Source organism: Malurus melanocephalus, unplaced genomic scaffold (assembly GCF_030028575.1).
Source record: "Malurus melanocephalus ecotype Western Australia unplaced genomic scaffold, MMel_1.1 scaffold_65, whole genome shotgun sequence".
Lineage (NCBI taxonomy): Eukaryota > Metazoa > Chordata > Aves > Passeriformes > Maluridae > Malurus > Malurus melanocephalus.
The window spans coordinates 27327-50429 of record NW_026623297.1 but is presented as its reverse complement, the minus strand read 5'-3'; the positions used below and the strand labels follow the sequence as shown (position 1 = coordinate 50429).

The following is a 23103-nucleotide window of genomic DNA, read 5'->3' as shown; positions in this document are numbered from 1 at the left end:
ATGTGGATTTGCAAGTGTTGAATTCTGCCCACGAATCCCCTTCAGACTCCTCCTTTTTGACATTAAGTTCTTGCAGCTGATTAATAAGAGCCAGGATTGTTCTCACATAAATATGGCAAACCAAAAATGAGRGCAGTCATCAGTGAGGAACTGGAATTTTTCACAAAAGGAAATTCCTTCACTCTGTTCTACATGTTCATTTTAGAATTGCATTAATTGCCTTTTTGAGATGGCCTACTTCACTGACTATTGAAAAAGCCTRTGAGAATTGCATAAATTACTTGTCTAAACTCTAGAACAGCTAAAGATAGCTAAGATAATTCTATTTAAAATGTGTTAATCTTGACATGGCTCTTAAAGACCCGTGTTCTAAGTAGCAGAAATGCTCAGCAATGAATTGAAATGAATAGTAACTTTGCTCCATGCTTTAGAAACCATTGCAAAATATAAAGTACTCTCTAAAACCAAATCCCAGGAGTCCCAAAATCAATGGATACTTTCATCTTACTGTCTCCATTTCTAGTTAACACAGGAATAATGACCCCACATCTGAAAGGGATGTTTGAAAGTTTTTTAATTGTAATATTTATGAGGCTGCGAATACACTAATGAGTCCCAAWGTATTGCCCTGGGGGAAATGAATATTTCTTCTTCAAAGGGGCTTAAACAGTGGGAACAGATGAAGTATGTGTCTATACAATATGAAAAAATATTGATTAGCAATTAATTATACAATTAATTAATGGTACATTTAAAAAGGGTATTTATCTTGAGATAAAGTTTATTTAACTTGTGAGAGAAGCTATTTGCTGACTATTCACATCTTATGCTCTGAATCTTATGTCTAATGTGTCTAATAACACTTAGTAAAAGATCCTTTTAGATTTGCAGATTATCTCAAAGATTAAAGCACCAAACTGTGTCTTTATAACTTAGAAACTCCTAATTGTTTAAGTATTTAAAATAACATATGATCAATTATGCCCTAAACTTGCATTTTTAATGTAAAAATGACCATCCATGAAACTGGGGGCACAGAGTTACTAGCATGAAGTGAAATAGAATAAAAAGACTCAATACAAGAACATCACCTAAGGGCACATTAAAAAAAAGAAAAAAAAAATTAAAAGCTTATATTTCCCCGTGTTTATTTTTTTTTCGTAAACTAGGATGAATGTGCAAATTACATCCGTGTCCTTCACCGATACAACAGGACCCATCTTCTGGCTTGTGGAACAGGAGCTTTTGATCCAGTCTGTACTTTTGTGAGAGCTGGACATCCATCAGAGGTAAGAAATTTGGTTTACAGTGTTGATTCTTTCAGATTTCTAGATTCCAGCAAAACCTCGGTGGTTAAAAATAAATGTTTAAGTTCAATTGCTCACAGTTCTTACATGAGCCACACAACAGCTATTTTCTCTGATGAAATTGTAATGCTGAACTAAAATTTAGCTTGTGATTAGAGGAAATAACTAATATTCTAAAGTATATTCTGGAGAATTAAACAAAGAATTCAAAGATTTTTCTTATCTTAGGTTTTTGGTATCTTTTTTACTAAATAAGATGATAATTTTTTTACGAAGTAAGATGATAAATCCTAAAAATTATTAAATATTTTAGCAGGTTTTAGCTAAATCACTGGGGGTTTGGGTTTGTTGTTGTTGCTTTGTTTTCTTTTAAAGTTAAATAATGCATCATGTATCAAAATATGTGTAAGTTTGATGTGAGATGGATTTTTTTTAACAAATTTTTGGTACTCCAGCTTTTTTATATTGGTCCTATTCAGCAAGTACATGTAAGCTCCTTAATGATGTTTTTAGCTGAGTGAAATGTGCTAAAGAGATCAATAAGTGGAACATATAACCAATATTGTGAATATGTTTCTAATTCAAAAATAGAAACTGTCTAGACTTCTCAGAAATGGTGATTCTTTCTCAGTTATGTTAGAACAGGTTGAAAGGCTCAGCAGAAGTACCAACCTCTCATTTTATATCAATGTGTAAGACCCTTCAGGCATTAAACCTTGGCTGCTAAAGGCACGTGTGATGACAGCCTTAGGAATTGGAGCAGGGATTCTTGGAAATGCACTTTGTGAGGTGGGACTGAATAGATGGAGACGATCTCTAGCCCAAGATAAGATTGTTTTTAGCTGGCAGGTGTCAGGAAGGGCTGCTGGTCCATGGTCTCGTTTTGTTGTTCACACAATGTCTCCTGCTGAGCACTTGTCGTGGAGCTGATGCTAAAGCACCATCCAAGAGAAGTTTTGCTTTCCCCTATGGCCAGGAGCTCTTGGCTTCAATAAACAATAATTGCAGATATAAAGCTTTTTAAAGTGTACTCATCTAAATCARCTAAGGGATTTGTTTCCTGCAAAATGTTTTTGATTAATCTTTTCTGAGTAACAATGCATACTTTTGACAAAACGAACTAGAACATCACCAGAAGCAATCTCCAAGAATCCAATCCATGCTGTGCACCTTCAACTGTTGTCAAAATGAGAAGCATCTCAGAAGCTGGGCCTTCAGCACAGCACTTCAATTTGGAGTTATGTGAATTGCAGAAAACTCTGTCTTTTGAAATTAAGGAAGAAACTAGCTAATAAGCAATGTTAAAATAAGGCAAATTTGTGTGTCTTTGCTCCTCTCACAAACTTAGGGTCAGGCTTCCCGGTACAATTTGAAGGAAGCAATGTCTGTATATTTAGGAATACTATTTTAGAAAACATAAACAACAGACTAATAAAAATAGAAGCCCACAAAAAAAAAATTACAAACAATATATATATATATATGACTCTGTGGCCTTTGTGGTCGTCCCCTTATCTATCACTGTCCTTCCTTCCTTTATTTTTGTTTATTATTCTGCCTTGTCATGCTGACGTTCTAAAATTTTACCCACACTGAAATCATGGGAATTTTTCCTTTTTTTTTTTTGGTTCTGTAGACCAACAGGAAATATTTGCTACACTAATAAGTAGCTATACTACTTCCTGTTATCTGAAAAGCTGACCATCAGGATTAAAAAAGACAGGTGCCATTTATATGGTAGGTTAAAAATATCACATGGTATGTAGTTGAGTGGGCAAACTGTAATCTTGCTTTCTTTGATAAAGGCATGGTGTAACTGCAGGAAGTGAAAGGACAAGATCCTTCTTCAGAAAACTGCAGTTCAGCCTCTGCTGATCTATCTGGTCAGAGTATTCTCTTCCAAAAACATCCAATTATTGTCCCCTGTTTCTTCCATTTCATCTCTCTCACTGTCTATCATGGAAAGGAGAGTAGCAAATGAAACAATATTTAAAATATAACTCTGTACCTGTTTATACCTCAGCATGTTTTGAGTAGCACAGGATGTGTTTGAGGCTCRTATGCATTTGAACAATGACATTTCTCAGTGTTGAGGAATAAAGTGTGGGATGTAGGAAAGGAGGGAGCCTTTATGGCAAACTTTTGTGTACCCAGACACACAACTAATGCAGCCTGTGAAGGCAGATGCACATTTCCATGCAGATCTATGAATCAGGAGTATCAACATAAGAGAAATACTTGCTCTGTGATCAGGGACCTTAACTACAAGTTTCAATAGTGCTCCCTGAGCTGATGGCAAAGGGAGAATGTGACTTTCTCAGTAAAAATTGTAGGGTTCTTAAGTTACCAGCTGTGTATAAATGTAAGCTAGAGATGATTTTAGAGAGGCATTTAAGCACATGATGTAACAGCAGGACTGTATTTTCTGCAATATTACCTCTTCCCATCTACTGAGGAAGCCAAAGGGTAGTAACCTGTTGGAACTAAACATCCAGCAAAGGCTCATGATCTCAGTCATCACATGGTGCAGGGACATTTATTTTGTAGTTGGCTCACAACAAAAGTTTGCAAAAAGTCATCCATTTCTGAACAGCCATGTGGTAAGAGAATGAAGCATTGCTGGTTTTCCTTTGAACAGTGAAAATATCCTAAAGCCATGATCACAATCATGCTGCATGGCATCCTGATTTRGTAGGGGTTTGTGAGGTGCAGCACACTTTATGAAAAGGAACATTCTGCCTCCTGTATAAATCTTGCATACTTTACAACCACAAAATCATCTTTTCATATCAAAACCAGGTTTGAGTGTGCCTTGCAGAACACTGAGCTCTTGTCAACAAATCGCGAAGCCTAAAAGAGATTTTTTGTCTCCAAAAACAGGCAGAATTTGATGGCCTTGTTGGCAGAKCTTTACACCTTAGAACTGCCTTGAAAACAGAGCATCTAATGTTCTCAAAAAAAACAGCAATAATGTCCATTCCCYAAACAGTCTCTGTAGAAAGTATTCATCTTACTATGTAGTGATCAAAATGTGCTTTAAAATCTTTCACATTCACACTGTGCTATRATCCATTGCATAAGTTTCAACACTTCTTTTGTGCTTTCTATGGAAAAAAGACATTCTATAGAAATTTAATGATATAATTCATTTTGTCTTAACACGTTGATCAAATAAACCAACAAAAAGTAACCATTGGTTTTATTTAATTCTACATCAAACTTTTKTTGTACCACCAGAGTATAACCAAATATATTTTTCTGAATCAAATTACTTACAAATTCTATTATACACTATGTCTCCATTTGAAAGATTAAATATATAATGGTTCACTGCATTCTATTCCAATGTTGGTTTAATTGATTTCACTTTGGAATTCCAGGTTGTTCACTTTAGTAAAGCTGTTGTCAGTTATTATCTTTCTAAAAATACATAAGTGTAGTCAGTGAYAGCAGCTTTTTATCTTCTTCTCAGTTTTTAATTACTTTGACTCTGATCAGAGTTGCTTTTCCAAATTTAAACATTTCAGMAAAATAYCCAATGTTTTTCTGTCTTTTAGAAATAAATTACAAATTAGGACAAATAGGACTGCTGACTTTGCAGACAGAACAACTACTGGTGTTTGCAACAGAACATATTACAAACTCTTGTCCAAGAAAACACAAGCAAGTGAAATGCCAGCCAGTAAGTGAGTTCACTCTCTCCAACTTCATTAAATGCTTCCAAATGCCAAAAACCAATGCAGGTCAGAAAAGACTGGGTTCTTCCAGTTTTTGTTTGTATTTCATCCAGAAATGAAGGAGAAATCATTAAAATAAACATTTTTTTTTCCTGAAGAAGGCAAGAGCCAGAGACCCYGCATCCCAAATTTCTCATGAGCAATTACAAATGTATCCTTCCATGTCCTCTGTGAAAGAAAATCTGAGATAAGTCTTCAAACCAGACAGAGAAGATGAAGAAAAGTGCAGAAAAAAAATCATATTCTACTTCTGTTCTCACCAAATTGATATTTTTCCCTCTTGTTGCCTTTGATGCCAGCAAGGCAGTGTGGGACAGAGAAAAAGGGAAGCATCTGCATTTCGTCTCTTCCTTCTGCATTTGTATAAACTTCTCAAAGTTTTGGCAGCAGTGCTGAAAGAAGTGCTTTCTGTTTCAGTTTCTCCACATCTAGTTGCTATTAAAATAATTTTTCAGTACCATTCTGTGTAGTTCAGAATACTCTGGGTGAATTTTGATGAASCTTAGATAAATCAAATTATCTAGCTGCAGTCAGGTAATGATTTTATCTTTATGAGTTATCTATTCAGTGGAGCAAGTTTGTAGGGGTGCTCTGGAGGCCATCCAGCATCTAAACTGCCTTATTCACTAATTCACAAAGCACGTTTAACAAGTCCACATGGGGATTTCACCAAGTACAGCTAAAAATTACTCTTCCTCCATAGGACCTGCAAAATAAGCAGAAACTCCAAAAGAAAACGATGTGTAGTAACAATATTCCAAGTTTTTGCAAGCTATGTGGGGACAAGATAGAGTTGATTCCTGGAGAGAAAGGCATCTCTGCATGAAAAAACCTGTTGAGGGAACTAAGTTTATGGGAAAGAGCAGTGTATGAAGAATTTTTCCTCCAGAACACTGTAAATTTTTAATATGTACATGGAGCTGGCAGAGGGCCATTTTCAGTGCCTCATTTAACTCAGTAAACTGCCTCCAGCTGTATTTCTCCACTTCAGAAGGCTGATGGACTAAGCCACCCTTTCCACAAAATGCACTGGTGGTTTTTGGGAGTCTCCCCTGGGTGTTCCTAATCTGATGYATTCCTTATTATGCTATTTGATCTTCAATTAGCTGAGTGAGATTCTGCTTCTCAGGGRAGACCAACTCTAAATTCTAAGTCTTTGGTCCTGTTAGAGAGGACTTGCATTTTGAGAGCAGCAGAAGAGAGCTTGGAAGAGAGCTCAGTCAAGTTGGAACTTCTTCCTCCTAATTGAAATTGCATTTAATATTTTGTTGAGTGCAGAGAAGGACACTCTATTCTGCATATTCTCTGTTTCAATGCAAAACCAAGATAAGGTTCAATTGTGCAATAAGCTTTCCATTTATCCGTCTATACCAACCAAACATAGGCAACATGAGCTCCTCAGCTCTTGCTTTAGCAAACTAAGGTGAATTCACATGCAATCCACAAGAGAATGTGCCAGTCATATCTCAGTTTAACTTTGGCATGACATAATTATTCTGCTCTTGACCAGCATTCGGTAATGTCATCCTTCTTCCAGCTTTGTTAAGAAGCAAAATTCTAGACATATTTGCATCTATTATTTTACAATAATAAAGTTGTTTCTGACGTATTTTTATAATCAAAACAAGCAATGACCTGCCAAGTTGCTCCTTCTCCATGCTTGTTCCTATTACCTCATCTCCACATTCTGTTTTCAGAAGATTGAGGAGGAGGAACATCTGGTTTCACTGACCAAATAGAAGTGGGTGTTGGTCAGTTCTTCATTACAYAGAATGTGACAAATTCTAGCCCTGAAAATTGCTTAGAGACACAGTGCCCTTCTGCATGGGTGAAAAGCCACCATTTAGAGCACCATCCACTCAATAGATATGGAGTTCTGCCAGGTGGGCAACACRTACCATAAAACCTTTTACCAGGAGAGTTCATTTACATCCTCTAGTCCGCCCACATCACAGACTGCTAAATTGCACCAAAACATGCAAACATCTCACACTGCATTTAGATTTAAGGATTTTGTGTTCTGGAATTTGAATATGCACACATTTCAAGAGAGGCTAAAATGGTACCTAACTCAGACAGAAGAATAATTAGGTGAAGACAATATGTATGCTCACAGCAAACAACAAAGGTACTGTGCTGCAAAAGGGAAAAAGAGGTAACACCACTATTTCTCTGTCCTAAACATGAGCCACTCTAATATTTAATTACTTTTAGTGTGAGGAAACAGCCTCAAGGTTCAAGGTTACATTTTTCTAACTTCAGCTTCCTGTCATTTTACCTTGATATGCCTTTGACAGCAAAGTTGAAAAGTCTGCCACTATCTTTTCCACATCTTTTCCACATGTAAGTACCTATGTACAAAGATCAAGCCACCTCTTCACTTTTTTTGATAAGCTGAATAAATATAGCTCCTTAAACCTCCTATCACCAGGATTCCTCAATCTTATTTGTGTCCTTCCTGTGAACTCTCTGCAGTGAGAGAGTTTCACATCTTCTGGAAGTGCAGACACTAGAATCACACACATTATTCCATGGTGTGTGTACAGGAAAGGTCACTTCCCTACCTCTGTTTGAGATTCCTCTTTCATGGACTCAAGTGCTGAGTTCTTGGCACGGCATCTCAATGCATTTTGCACTTGACCTAAAGTTCTTTGCTTGAGCACAAAGTTATCCCAGTTTACACACTTAGTTGAGACACCTAATTATCAATCTCATGTAACAATGTAAATGGATATTCCCAGTGTTGCCTGGCAGTGTCAGCTTTAACAAGGCATCTGGRATGTCCAAGATCCTAAATGAGGCAYCTCAGTCTAATATGTGAAAGCAGTCTAAAAAAGTATTTGAGCTGCCATCTTCTAGGGTGTTCTGAATGTCCTTCAGATACAAACTCTGTTCCCTATTCCAAGATACAGCATTTTGATATGATTGTGTTAATATCTACTTAGTAAGCTTCTGACCTTTAACTCAGTATTCAAATCATTCCATAACCTGGAAAGCWCATAACCTGAGCTTTCATTAACATTTTCTCGTAATTATTTTGGTCTTCTCAGTCCTTTTGTAAACTTTACTAGGAAAGAAATCATATGATTATTTAAATCACTGCTAAATTAAAAAAAAACATCTTTCTAGCAAACATAAAATTTAGGAAAACCTTCAGTAATGGAGAATTCATCAGTGAATCCTCTCAACAACTGTACTTGGATATGTGTACATAATTCTACAATGCACATTGTTTATCAAATAGCTGTGTACTAAGTGAAATTCTCTGGAAAAATTCCAATATTCTGTGTCAGCACAGTTGCTCTTATCAGTCACTCTTACACATTATAACAGACAACAGGATTGTTTGACAGTGCTCTCCATCCAGAAAATGAGGTGAATAACATTCATTACTTTGGAATATTGTCTAAATATGGCCATACGTGAAGTGTAAATTCAGTTTGGGAGATTGGTTGAGTATGTGAATTGATCAGCCATATGAAATGAATTTTCCATCGTGTTAGACCTGCCCTTTSCAAGATTAAACACAGATGGTCCAGGGAGAATGAATCTATACAGAGGAGTAATAGTGTTATCCCAAAGAGAGAGAAATCCTCCACCTGTGTGGTAATTTGATGGGGATAACTGAAATATTCCAGCTCTCATTATAATGATTTTTAGATTMTGACACTTTTATTTATGAGAGAAAGTATTTTTTTTTCTTAAGTGACAGCWGCTGGTGAAGTCTATATCATTGAAGAATGGAGAGGCTGAACAATATGATGTTAGTCATCATAATTAAAAACAGAAAAAAATGTTTAGTTAATAAATAACTGATATCTTTTTCTTACTTGATCTTTATCTATATAGAAAAAAATAGATTAAAAAGTGAATGATAAAGAAGTGTTGCTAGCAATTAATCTGGGTCATTGGGAGGCAATGGATGCACTCCTCTGCCCTTTCTTGCAGAGTGGCCAATCAGACATCCCTTGCTGAAGCTCTGCAAAAAGGCTGTTGGCTGTCTGAGGCTCCAAACCATGGAGACACACAGAACAGGGTACCTGAGTTCTTCTGAAATCCATTCTCAGTTGAATGTAGCTGTTGTCCTTTCCATGCCCAACACATCTCTTACTCCTTTCCTCATCAAAGTGTAGATAGAAGCTCAAACCTCAGAGCTGCATCCTTCTTTTTTTTTTTTTTTTTTTTTTTTTTTTTTTTTTTTTTTTTTTTTTTTTTTTTTTTTTTTTTTTTTTTTTTTTTTTTTTTTTTTTTTCACAACTTGTGTCCCCAGTTGTTGGGATAGCAAACATTAGATTCGCTCATTAGAGAGGACTTGATTTGGTTTCTACTCTGATGTGACCCTCACAATCTCAGCCACAAGTTTAGCCTGCCAAAATCTTGGAGGAGGAAAAGCCTTGGTTAGTGAGGCTCTGTGTAAAGACTGGACTTCCCAGAAATGTCTTCACTTTTATATGACATTTGTGTACAATCTTTACTTGGTCATAGGACTACATCACCAAATACAGCTATTCATACATTTTAATTCTATGGAGCCTTCTTGTGGTCTCTGGAACTTTCATGCATATTAACTATCACATTAGTGCAATATAGTCATAATTTCTAATGKTTCTATTCTTTACCATAAGACCCGTAATGAGTTTATGTGACCAGTTCAAGGCCATACAAAGGTGTCCCTTCTAAAATTCTGACCAATGCAATCACTGCTACTGAAATACTGGGAGCTGCTAAGGCAAAATGACTGTGATTTTTATGTGCAGTGTGGTGGGATTTTTTTTTTTTTTCTTTTGCCAGATTTTTTTCACCTTCATTAAGTCAGGAAAATATATTATTTCTGTCAGTTTAGGCCAGATATTTTGACATAAGTCACAAATTGCTAATCCTTTTGCAAACTCAGACTGCAGTCTGACATAGCTCCAGATTTTAAACACRTTTTCAGATTGGAGCCCAATGTGTCTTAATCATTTAACTGTGGAATAAAATGCACAGACCTGAAAAATGCAGTTGAATTTTTAGGGAGGATTTAATGTCTGTAATATTTTATGCACTCTCATCCCATAGGGCGATTGATCTTTTCAGTATGTCACCGGATAGTAAAGAGGATTGAAAACAGATCCTCAGAAGAAATTCTACCTCCCAAATAATCTTAATTATGTCAGATAGYAGAGACCTGACTATTTCAGACAGATTTTGAGGACTCTATTCTGAATGTTGTATCCCCATTTGGCTTGGAAAATGAAGTTGAGTGAATGTGAAGGTATAATTTYAAAAGTAATCCTCTGACAACGGGAAGAGATGTTTTTTTTTTTTGCCAGTGCTTAGACCCTTTTGAAAATTAATGTTTGGATTATTTAAGGAAGATAGTGCATGAAAAGTTCTTTCCCTGTTGGAGCATCCTTGTCTTACTCACCTGCATGCMTGTTTTATGCTGACTTAATTAGGCCGGGGTGTTGCAATAGGAATTTATTGGTATTACTATAAGTATTTGAAGCATAGGTTCCTTTATATAAACTCAATTATATTCCACTGGGTTTAGATTTTTAATTTTTTTAATGMATTAGTTGGCTCTMTATCAATTAGATACCTAGCTAATGGTTGGGACTATATTTATCAGATAATGTTAATGCACACTTACGACCAGAATTTAGTCTTTTTAAATACAAAGGTCTAAATCATACAAGACACCTTTCCAGGCCTGATCCAGAAAGTCATTTTCTGCTGTTACACAAGGACAAACTATTTTGCTGTAGATCAGTTTTACCACGTGCCTTCTTGATGAGGCAAGTGTACAGATGAAGGCAGGTCAAGGACTTGAAGGTTCATTTTGGAGACTTATATTTGAGTTATATTTTGTGCTGATTTACAGACACGTTCTGTAATTTTTCAGACTTTTTTTTTTAATGGGGAAGTCAAGGTTCAGCCCTCCTAAAAGAAGCCTCTGCAGAGTGTATTCAGTAAGTCTTTCTCTGTTGAAATAAAAAATGTAAGGATAAGTATAGAAAAAAAAAAAAGGGAAAAATAACATTTTGAGAACATACAAAATAAAAGAATGTTTGCAAAAAAGTGAATTTATATGTTAATTTATACTAAAAATTTTATAGTGCAAAGGAAAATGGAAATCAAGATGAGGTTTGTTCTGCACATTGCRCTTCACCTTCTGTCATGGTCACAAAATTTCTATGCATTACCTCAGTATTCAATTTCTTACAGGAGGGAAAAAAAACCCAGTTTCACCCATGAAATGCTTTACAAATAATATATTTGATTAATTTTGTAACAGGTTCCTCACATAAGGCTGCGCGACTGAACATGGCTGTAAAAAATGACATTTTAAATATGAATTGTTAAGGTTAAAACAGAAATGTTTTCCTATTCAATTAACTTTGCATATGAACCTTCGTGTTCCTAGTTCTCTTCAAAAAATGTATAAATTACATGAACCCTAGAAATGGAATGCAACAAACAGCTCTTGCTTAAAGCTGAGAATTAATTTTGTCCAGTGTTTTAGAGTAGTAGTGAATAGCATAGACAGTGTTTAAAAATATAGTAACAAAAATCTGCACAGCCTCTGCCTACTGTCCTCTAGACATGATTTACTATCCAACAAGATAAAAAACATGGACTTGTTAGAAAAAAAACTTGCAAAAAACAAATCAAAACATACCACACACCAGAAAGAAAAAAAAAAAAAAAACAAACAAAAAAACCCACTAATAAAGCCCTACCAACCACAGAAATGCACAGGTCTCCTGGAGAGCAGACCATGACAGTACTGTTGGAACACATGCACACACAGTTAAGGGTGCAATTAAAGGTTATGAAATGGTTTCAATATCCTTTAAAAAAATGCCAATATGATATGTTTTGTTTTTTTGTTAAGTGGGAAATAATAAAATTTAAAGTGAAAAGAAACAAAACACCACAAATTCTTATAGAAAATCAAATTATTTTCCTCTCATAAAAATAATATCCTAGGAAAACATAACTAAAAGCCCTGTATTTTTAAGTCCCTGGTTTACTGAAAAGATACAGCCATTTTATTAATGTTCAGAATAGGCTTAGATACTTTGCTGGAATGGAAGTAAGCATATGTTTTAAATTAATCACATGCATAGTGTTGTCTTGACCCAGAGCAAAGCAGYACTTGGCATTAGTGAAAGCAATTTTCTGCAACAAAAGTTAAATTCAGTCTTTAAATTTTAATGCCTCTGATTGACCTTTTCTTTCACTATTGTTTACAGCCTACATTAGTCTTCATTGTCTAAAATTATCAATTCATGTCAAGTTAATGGCAAAGTGTCTTGATGCTTTGGTAATATCTTCTATTTCTTTTAAAAGAACATTATTATTTTAATAATAGTTGAAAGTGTATTATGTTTCCTGAGTCACTGGCATCATAAATCAAACCCAGAACCCCATTTCTTTTCCCAAGCTACATGTAGAAACACGTAATTCTACTCCCAGCCCTCCATATGTGCTTTTGCATAGTTTTTACCCTAACCGCTAAAAAATGCCCATAAAATAAATTGTGATGTTGAATTGATGTGCTGTATAATCTGTGAGGAAACTGTCAGTTTTACTTTGACATTTCTCCAGGGATTCCAATGTCACAAACTGCAAGGAGGGTTAGAATTATGGAATTAGCCTTCAAAGCTGATTATTAATGTGTAACGCTTATTTCATTTAAACTGGCATCCCATGGAAGYTGACACATCTTACACCTGAACTTCAGTTACTTGCCCCAGTGATGGGAATAATTTATTGCAACCATGGAATATTTGGCATGCTGTCCTAAAAGGTGAAGGTGGAAAATCTCTCTTGGAGGAGTCATTGCTTACATTTTCAGCAACTTTTCAGACAGTTACATATGTCTGCAAGCATTTATGAGCTACACATCCTGCTTTATATCAAAACTGGTGAGCTCCTCTTAAAAATTGTGCCAAATTGCACTGAAATCCAATTTTTTGTCTACCTACAGTGTTAACACTAGATTATATATTTAAGATGCATCCTGATGCATAAATTTCAGATAGCRAATGGATACTGTGCATATTGTTTAGCATTTTCATTCCATATAGTTAGCTGTTTTAAACACATTCACGCTATGAATGYTAAATGAGATGGGATTGTCTTTACCATTGATTTAATGGTTCTCGGGGAAAAGGTTAACTACATCACTAGCTTTTTCATTATTTTGGGGTAATTTTGTGTACTGTGATGCACAAAATTAGCCCAAAGTTGTCCCACATCATCCAGAAGATTCCTGTACTGGCCACATCTCCCTGAACACCAGTGGTGTTTTATCAGGGGAAGACCAAATATGAAGTGTCTTTTTATGATGACCTGGTGGGATCATGTTCACCAACAGCAGAAAAACTTTCAGTTTCCATTCCCTGTGTAGGACAAAATATAAACCAGGAAATGTGGATAATACAACATCTTCAAGTATGGTTTCAAAAAAATGTTTTTCTCACACATGATCACTGTACCTGAGTATGTTTTCTTCTGTAATCAGTTTTAATTTATTACTTCCTTGCACAGGCACATCCATTTTGTATTTTACTGCTCAGAAAAGTAAGCAGAAAGCATGAAGACCAGAATAATCTATTAGTTTTTAACTCTTGGTTTTTGTTTCCACTCTCCAAAAGATGTTTCTACATCTTTATTGAACAGATTCACTGACAAACAGTTTAGTTGAGCTCCCAGAAGAGAAACCTTTTCATGAGTAACCTTTTTTTCTATTTTCCGATAAATAACATYAGACAGTTTTTAGGAAAATATCCTTTACATCAGATTTTATGCCATTATGATTCCCAAGTCCTTCTGTGTTATTTCAGAACTATTTTCTTTTCCTTTCTGTGTCCACCTTACTATCTTTTTATCCAGTGTTGACTCAAAATGCTACAGTATTTAGGTTTGAAAAATACATGGTATGTGATGTTTGAAAAGTATGGAATGGGCCTGARATTTCCACACACAAGGAGATATTTCTTCATTGTTTGACATTTACCCAACRGCAGAGGGGGAATAATTACTACTGATGTGCAATAGTTGCTGATATAGCATAAAACAACATTCCTGCACCATCAGTCTCTACCCAGGATGGTTATTTTCTGCTACATCAGCTTTAGCTAACAGAACGGGGTTAGACCAACAAAGGAGATTCAGGAGAGGTGAGATTACGAATGCCTTGTTAACTCATGAGTTTTAGGCCCATTACTTAAAATTCGTATTTTTTTTTCTTTTTTATTTTATTACTCTTTTTTTTTTTTTTTTTACTGCAAATAGACATTAAACAGATGTCCTATTTTCTCACAACTGTATTCTGAGTTGCATCCCATTTTCATAGAACCTCTTTAACTAATGGAAATATTTCTTTTTAACCAGAAGTTGCAGCAAAATGACATGTATGATTTAGACAGTTGGGAATGGAAGACAGGTACATMAGCTTGGCTGATCTGGGGATTAAGAAGTGAATAATGTTTTGAAGTGGAGGGGCTTCTGAAAACCCCCAAGACAAAAATTAAAGATTAACTGCTTTAAATTAAATGCRCAGAAAGATTCAAATATTCATCAATTAGTGGGAACTAGGAGCTCTACAACTTTCCACTTTCCTTATACCTTTTTTATTTTTATCCTTTCAAGCTATTTTTTTTTATTATTATCATCTTTCCAGTTTTCCACCTACTATTTCTTTGCTCCTTGTCTTTTTATAGAGTTTGTTTGGGTTTTTTTTTTTTTTAATTATTTTTATTTTTCAGGAGAGCATGACTCTCTTGAAGCTGAAGAGAATATTAATTTAGGTTCTGGGGCAACTGCAGTTGCTTGGGAAGTTTTGTACGTTGTAGGTGATCAAGCTTTTTCTGTGCAAGTACTGAATTATTCTCATAAATACCTCAAAATCTAGGTCTAATAAAACCTGATTTTTATGACTAAAAAGTCTCTTGGACCTCTTTGATTATGTGTTCTGTAAGGGAGAGACTTGGGCAAGTACTTCTCAGAATTCTGGGGGATTTGGTTTCCTTTTGCATGTGATTTTATGCCTCACCAAATATTTGTCTCATATATTAACMATGTGAAACTGAGAGTTGAATGAACAGGTAGGTTTTATTTATTCAATATGTTGGTATAATYTGCATTTCAGTAGACATTTGAGTAAAACTGTTACACAGAACTGGAATGGCTAATTTTAAGTTATTCAAATATTTGCTAGTCACACTTGTTGGCTTTGTGGCATTTTTTTTTGTGAAATTTTCATAGCTTTCTTTCTATTTGCCCTTTTATTCTCCCCTATTTCTGTGTTATGTGGCATGCTGTTCTGTTTATATCTAAATTAAAAATATTGTGCTCTCACTTGATATTTTAATCAGACATTAATGGGCTTTTTTGTGAAAGCTGAGACAAACGTACCACTGCAAATGAAAATTTAAATTGTAAATTCTTTCTCAGTCTTTACAGCCTTATACAGACAAAYTAAAGCAAGTTGCCAATATTTTTTTATACTGATATTCTGTTAAATCCACTGAAGAAATCACATCTGCTCTGGGGATTTGTTCCTAAACATACTTYGATGAAGAAGATATATAAACATCTCAAAGCTATGAAGAGAAGATAACACAGTATGATATATTTAACAACTACTGGGAAAAAAATGTTTAAAGGGGGAAAACACATTCCATGGTGAGCTATCTATTTAATGTTTAGATAATTTGGAGAAATACAGAGGAATCTTCCCTCCCTACTCCCACATAAATTAAGTAAGTGCAATTTTAGTGCATATTTTTTGGATTCTTTTTGGGCAGTGCCCACACAAAGGTGATTTGTAGAAACCCAGAGAATTTTTGCYAGTACATCAGTGAGCAACCATAATTGTGTTTTCTCCCTAATGAAGTCAATCCTCTACAAAGGTATAACAAAGTTAAAGCTTGTCTCTAAGGACTGCTTTCTTTGCCTGTAGGGTTTATGGTGTTCTCTGTCCTTTTTTTTTTTTTTTTAAGGATCATCTGTTTCAACTGGAATCACACAAATTTGAGAGAGGACGAGGCAGGTGCCCTTTTGACCCCAGTTCTTCCTTCACCTCCATCTTAATTGGTAATGATCTTTATGTCACAAACTTCACAGTCCTGTCAATCTGTCATTCTGAGCCTCTTTCTTCAGCACACCAAAGTGTTGTCAGCTCTCCACTGCAACCTTCCACATGTCAGACTTAATCCTCRTGGTGCTGCCCACATTAATATTGCATTCCAGGCAGCATTAACAACAGCAAGGGTGTCTCACTGAAGTGAGATGTTGAATGACATCTGCCATCCTGAAGGTAATTGATTGTTGTATAATTATGGAAATAGCAATTTCCTGCTTTCCTTAAAAGCAGAGAAACACATTTGGCTTAGTCATTTACACCACTTTTGTTTTCATCTGCTGAGATGAATCTGAGAAACAAGCACCCTGTAAAAAAGAGAATTTAACTGTTTTGATACCAAGTTTTATTGTTTAGATAAGTTGCCATTTTAAAGATGAAAATGTTTTGGTTTTTTTTCAATGCTGCCTTCTAACAAAACTATGGCAAACTGATGATTCTGTGWTAGAAGAGTTGATCTTATACTCAACAGATATAAAAATAGAATTCAGTCTAATTCCTGCAGTGCCAGGAAGCTGAGCTGAGATAGCGTTCCTGTGTGCCTGGCTGGGAAGTGTATCACTATAGGACTGGGATCTTTGAAGCTGTGATTTAGCAAACCATATGGGTTTTCCTCAAAAATGTATTCTTAAAACATTTTGTTAGATGAAGCAAAGACAGTCTTGGCACTACTGACTAAGTGTGTATTGACTAAAAATAGCCTGGAACAGCAGGTAAAGAGTAAAAGCTAGATGGATTTAGGGAGTAGCACAATGATTTCTGGGTTTAGAAAGCATAAACTGAGCATTCAAAGGGAATATTCAGAAAAAAAAAAAGAGGCTAAAGATTAAAGAAATTTTCTACTTTTCAAGGAAAAAAAAGAGGATTAAAGGGCTCTTTCGATATTTACATTTGTCTCTGCATCTTAAAATCAGACAGCTAAATTCTCTGATGATCAACTACAATAGTATCATCCATGGTGGTGATAAACTATATTGGTCAGGAGTGACATGTATTTTTGCTTGCTAGGTTTATTTGTTCCTTTACATTAACAAATTAATTACAAGAAGAATCTTCAGCTGTAATGTCAAGTCTTTCACATTGTTACAATTAATCAAAATATTCTTCATTGCCATGAAAAAAAAAAAAACAAATCTGAGCTCTAATTCTTCAGAGTTAATGGGTTAAGAAGTCTTAGGAGAGTCAGATGCTGTATTTTGCCTGACCTYCCAAAATCCATGAAGCACAGATTGTCACGCTTTTATCCCACCCTTATTTCTAAATTATTTCTACAGTTTTTGACATATTCCAGTCTCAGCTTAGCCTGGGAACAAAGATTCATCCCTTGGAATTTGCTGTAGGCCTCAAACCTCATGGTCTAATCTTGAAGTCCTTCTCAACCTTTCCTCAGATAGAGCAAAGTAAATAAATTAACCTGATCATGTTCCTACTGAGAGATCAATGTGAAATTTATTTGCTTAAATGGAAGCCAGATTTTCCCACTGAGCACTTTAAGAGTTTTCCTGAATTATGGGAGGTCCTATGGATCCTCATATTTTTATCTGAAGGAGAAAACAATTGAATAAGCCCTTCTCTGATAAAGGCTGAATAGAGTCTTGGAGGTCCACTGACAAAGACTTATAAAATCAATCTGACAAGACTAATTCTGTAATGTAGCAAAATTAATATGAGAAAAGAATATTTTTATCAAATCTCTGATACACAGAAAAATAGACTAACTTTCACTTCTTCATCAAAACTCACAAAGTATTTAGAGGCTGTTTTTCTAGCCATCTACTAGGAAATTCCATCATTTCAAGTTATAATGAAATTATATTTTAAAAGCATAATGAAAGAATTCAAAGACTTTTTTTATTTATTATTTCATATTTTTAACTATTGGAGTTAAACACTTCCAATACTTAGGAAGAATATCTTAAGGAAGTTTGAATTTCCATATTTTCTATTTTATTCTACCAACTTCTGCCAACTAGAGACACACAGTTCACGGAATAAAATGCTGCACCTTAGACCCCAGGATGCAAATCCTTTATCTCTAAAGGTAGCCAGCTGAAAAGGGTAGAAGACCTAGATACAAACACAGTGAATATTGAAGAATCTTTTAACTGACATTTGAAAATGAGACAGGCTTCTAATGCCAATTAGGGATGCTCCTTCATTGAGACAAGTACTGATGATCATTACCCAGTGACAGGAGATGATAACTATGCCATGCACCCTCCAGGACTGRTCTTCCAGTCTGTCCTCCAATGCCTGGAGGTTTAATTCTTCTTCATGCACTTCATTTTTTTTAGAAAGGGAAATCTGGTCCTGGTATAAAGCCAGGAGCTTTATGCAGCTCTTGGAGGCTGTGCCCCAAAGTTGTCTCCATTTTCTGATGCAGGTTCAGCCAATATGCATGTCCTTGGAAAGGTTTTATGCAAACCTTTTGTTAGCAAAGCACACCCCAGCCTCTTCTTCCTCTGAAGGAAATTATTCAAAACCTGCCCCTCATGTTAACACAGCTCCTACACCAGCATGGYCATTGACTAACAGTGAGGATTAGGCTAACAAGAAAACTTTACATACCTCTCATAAAGGTTTAAAAGCTTTTCAAATCTTGATCTTGAAAGATCATTTGCACCATAACTAATTAGGACCAGATTTAGCTGGATTAATTTARGAAGAAAGATTATCCCTTGTTCTGCATCTCTTCATCTATTTCARCACAAGAGTTAAAATACCCACTTCAAGCAAACAACAGTTCGTGACTTGGCTTTAAAATGAAATATCTTTGCTGTTGTAAGCATTATTGTAGGTTATCTGACCCTCTGGTGAGGTAGCTTGTGATTAATTCCTCAATATATGAACAATCAATTAATTTATTGCCAGCRTCAAGAAACAGAATGGAAGTTGGATGGCAGACGGGCTGAATAAAATGTTTATGTTCAGCTCAACAGTATATAAAACTTTTGGACTTTTATTCCTAATGAATTCCCCCATCTGCTTTCAATAGCCAAAATTATTTTTGATACCAGATCATGCACACTGATTAACTTRGACCACACTAGCTCTTGAAAGCTGAGAAATTAGTTTATGTCCACATATTCTTACCTGCAATATATCAGAAACAAGTGGTGAAAAACCTAAACTACATCTGAATAGGTTATTATCCAGGGAATCCATTCCAAAAATATTTTCTGCTTTTACAGTTTTAAAAGTCAGGTATTTGTRTATTTTCTTTTACTCTAGACAAAAATATATTTTCTTTCAAAATAAAAGACTTGAGAGATGGAAAGTACAAATATACAGAGGTTACCAGTTAAACAATAAGGTTTTTCTTGAAAGTTGCTGTTTTCATACTGCCAAAAGTATTATTTGCTAAAATGTGAATTAGTCTTCTGATTTTAGTTGTCATATGAGTAAAAAACCRACTGACAAAGAAATGCATGAAAGGTGCAGCTTATTCTACTCATTGTGTTCTAATCCTTTATTCATTACATGAATTTTCCATTTTACATAAAAAAACACTGCTGATGAGTAACAGCTTGTGTTTGCATTACCTTCCCATTTGAAACAGGTACACAAAACATTCCACCTTTAAGGTAGTAGCAGCCTAGTTATAGAAATCTCTCGTACAAATAATTTAATTTAAATGCTTCAATCCATTTTGCTTTGGGATTGTCACCTTGGAATTTTGAAGGATTTAGAAGAAAATTCTGTATTTTAATTTGTTAATACTTTTCTTTGAGAAAAGTGCAAAAATAATGGGTTTTGAATGGTCATTGTTGAACTTTGATGTGTTTGTCTGAAAAGGCTGCTAGCTAAAAACTGTGTGTGTATCACTTGAGCTAAAACTGATCTTTGAGGTCCATGAGTTTTTTGTTTACTTAAACAGGGAAAGAATAAACTTTTTATTCTTTTTATAACATGCCTAACCAGGCTGTGTAAAAACTTAAATTTTATCGAATAATTTGTCAAATACACATGAAGCTRAGGTTAGACTGGAAGAGGGGAGGAGAAGTGAAGGTCTCTGATGTTACTCTGCTTGATTTTCACGGGAAGGCAGAGGTTAATCAGTGTGATGTGCACCAGTATAAAACCCTGCAATCGAGACAGGAGTGAATTGATATGCAATAGCAGCTTTTCAATGGAAGAGAAAAAAAGTAGAAGTCTTTCCAAAATTTTTCAAGCCTCAATCTTACAGGTGCTGGAAATGGTGAGCACCTGGAAAAGCCTACCAGTGTTCAAAATTTGTAACTTGCATTTAAACAAAAGACTATTGAAAAGGACAGGAGAAGGAGATCTTTTTAGTGTCAAAAGTGCAAAATATCTCAGAATTATGTTGAATGTTTTTGTGCTATTTGACAGTCACACTTGTCAATACTGTCCCATTGCTGTTCTCAGGTGAAGTGACCTGTCTGCTCACACRTAATGTTTATATTTATGTTTATATTTTTATAGTTTAGTAACAGTTCAGGGTAAAAATCAGATYTAATTTCTGTATTTGTAAAATATCWTTCATGGAACAATATYCATCCAGGTCTGGAACTTCCATTTTTTCCSCTCAGGATCTCACAGGTTATCAGTGATAACTTCTTCAGTACATTGTAGAATGTCATACCTGYAGGTTAATTATTTATACCAACATTTTTTACCTATGTCAAACATGAGGAATAGATTTCATATCCACAGTTTGAACATCTGGACTTACAGATGTGAATTCTCATCATTGGCAATATATGATGAATCATTTACTGTGCACTGATGCATTTTCCAAGATTCACAATAGTGTTGAAAAGATAAAGTATCCCATTTTGTGTTACACATCACCAAAACTAAAAAGAATACCAGTCAGTCTGATATATTTTTCCAACATAATTGCCAGAGGGGGATATACGAATAATGTAACTCTTTAATTAGGATTGTGAAGATTGTTTGGAACATTATAAAGACCCTGGAAAATTCTATGGTTTAAGCAGCTCTGTGCTGTTTAAAAAATAAAGTTCTGTATTATTTTTAGGCAAGCTTAACTTCTACAGATGCTATAATTTATATTTACTATTTAATTCATTTGCCAATATTTAACATTAAATCATGACCATGTATTTTTCCAGGAAAATATCCATTCTGTATATGATGAAGCCTAAGGCAAAATTCTGCTCAGCTCTGGCTCAGCAGAGGTGTCTGAACCATCCTCAGCTGCCAAACCGTTAACTTTTCAGAATAATCATTCACAACTATGCCACCATTCAATTCAAATGTTTCTCTTGAAAGAAACAAAATTCACACTTTGAGGGAGACCTACAAACAAAATTCTTGCTTTCYGCTGTAATCTTTTATGAATGTCATCATTTGGATGTATCAGTAGTGTTTATTTTGATTAGGCAGCAGAAAGCTGTGTCACTGAAGCCTCCACTCAGATTAGCCTCAAACTGGAAATCATTAATTTCCCTCTCCTCGTGCAGGTTAATTCCGTGTTATTTTCTGGTGTAAGGATGCCACCTAGTGACAATAGCTGCCTGCTTCTTAAATTGGGCCTAAAAAATTCCTAATTCAAGTCCACAGGGATATGAAAAAYGTTGCTGTTTATGTGTGGGCAGTTAAGGGAAATAGTGTCCATACATAACTGAAAGTAGAGTTTTTGATGGTATTTTACCAAGGTAAAATATATCCAATATCACAATTTTAGATGAGTCAGAGATAGGATTGATAATTGAATATGTAAAATTTTACCTATGTACATATATAGTTTCAACAGTTTCTATATRTAATTAGTGTATTATTTCTAAATTTTCTGGTGTTTGCTTAGTGAATGTCACCCAAATCCTCTGAAAATGAGATCCAATTCCTGTTTCCATAAGTTTTTTGAGAAATATTCGTCACCAGTTTTGGAGGATGGATGAAATCTCAAGTTCTGTCCTTATGCTGGTGAATATTTCAATGGTATGAAAACAAGCAAGTTATTGCTGGACCAGAGGAAAATAGTCCCTTTTTTTCCTATCCACTGCACATGGAAGCCCTTCAGCCAGAAAATTATTCCCAAACTGTGGTTATTTCCAGTTGAAGTGGAACAGCTCCAGTAGGCTGACTGGAAAACCCCCTCATTCTAATAAAACCTGTGCTTGTTTACAGGAAGAATTTCTGAGGTAGCAGGTACCACTTCTTGTCTCCCCAGCTGGGGAGATGACTGCATCCAGCCCTCTGGTGTTTTCAGTATGACTCTTTTTCTCAGGCATGTTTTCCACAGAGCTAAATTTCATAATTATGCTCAGGAAAGGCTCCAATGTTTGAGTTCCAGTCTGTGGATTCAGTTATGGTTTAGCCTTGAGCTGGAACCACACAGTGTAGCCCAAAACAGCCCAAATCAGTAGTTTGGTGCAGCTAACACTCTTCCTGTCCTTAGCACTGTGTTCTCTAAAGCATTTTCATCTGATTTTCTGATTCCTGTTATTTCTACCTCCTCATCAACCCACCATGCCCCTTCCATTTCCAGAACCAAGCAATTTCTTCCTTCTCATTAGCCAGACCAAATGCAGGGCACATTTGGAACTGCTCAGCACCAAATCACTGATCAGAGCCTTTGCATGGATGAAGATTCAAGTACCAAGTGCTCATTGTTCCCAGGGCCAGGCACTGACTGGACCACAATGAGATCTTTGAAAGGAGGTGCTCAATGTGTCAGATGTTTTTGTGGCAGATGTGGATAGATGTCAATGGAACACCTTCCTGTTCTGGTGTGAACCTGTCTTGTCAAGAGGGTTTTGAAAATGAGACCACAACTCATGAAATTTAAAATTCTTGTCCTCGTGCTGCTCCAGTTGTAAATTCTGTGCTGCTGGTAGGAACAACGTCCACGTGCACTTCAGACTGSGTTAAACTACTGACTCACCTTCTTCCCTCAATTTGAGCAAATTCTAATGAGCCATATTCATAATGTTGTTCC

General features: G+C 35.5%; 1 protein-coding gene across 1 annotated transcript in view; it reads left to right on the top strand.

Annotated features, from left to right (window-relative positions):
• The window catches only part of SEMA3E (semaphorin 3E), a 124941-nt gene that overhangs the window by 74518 nt on the left and 27320 nt on the right, over positions 1-23103 (top strand). Inside the window, exons 4-5 of the mRNA XM_057366414.1 lie at positions 1170-1289; positions 16039-16207. Coding sequence (XP_057222397.1) covers positions 1170-1289; positions 16039-16207 — 289 coding nt within the window. The remainder of the gene's footprint in view (positions 1-1169; positions 1290-16038; positions 16208-23103) is intronic.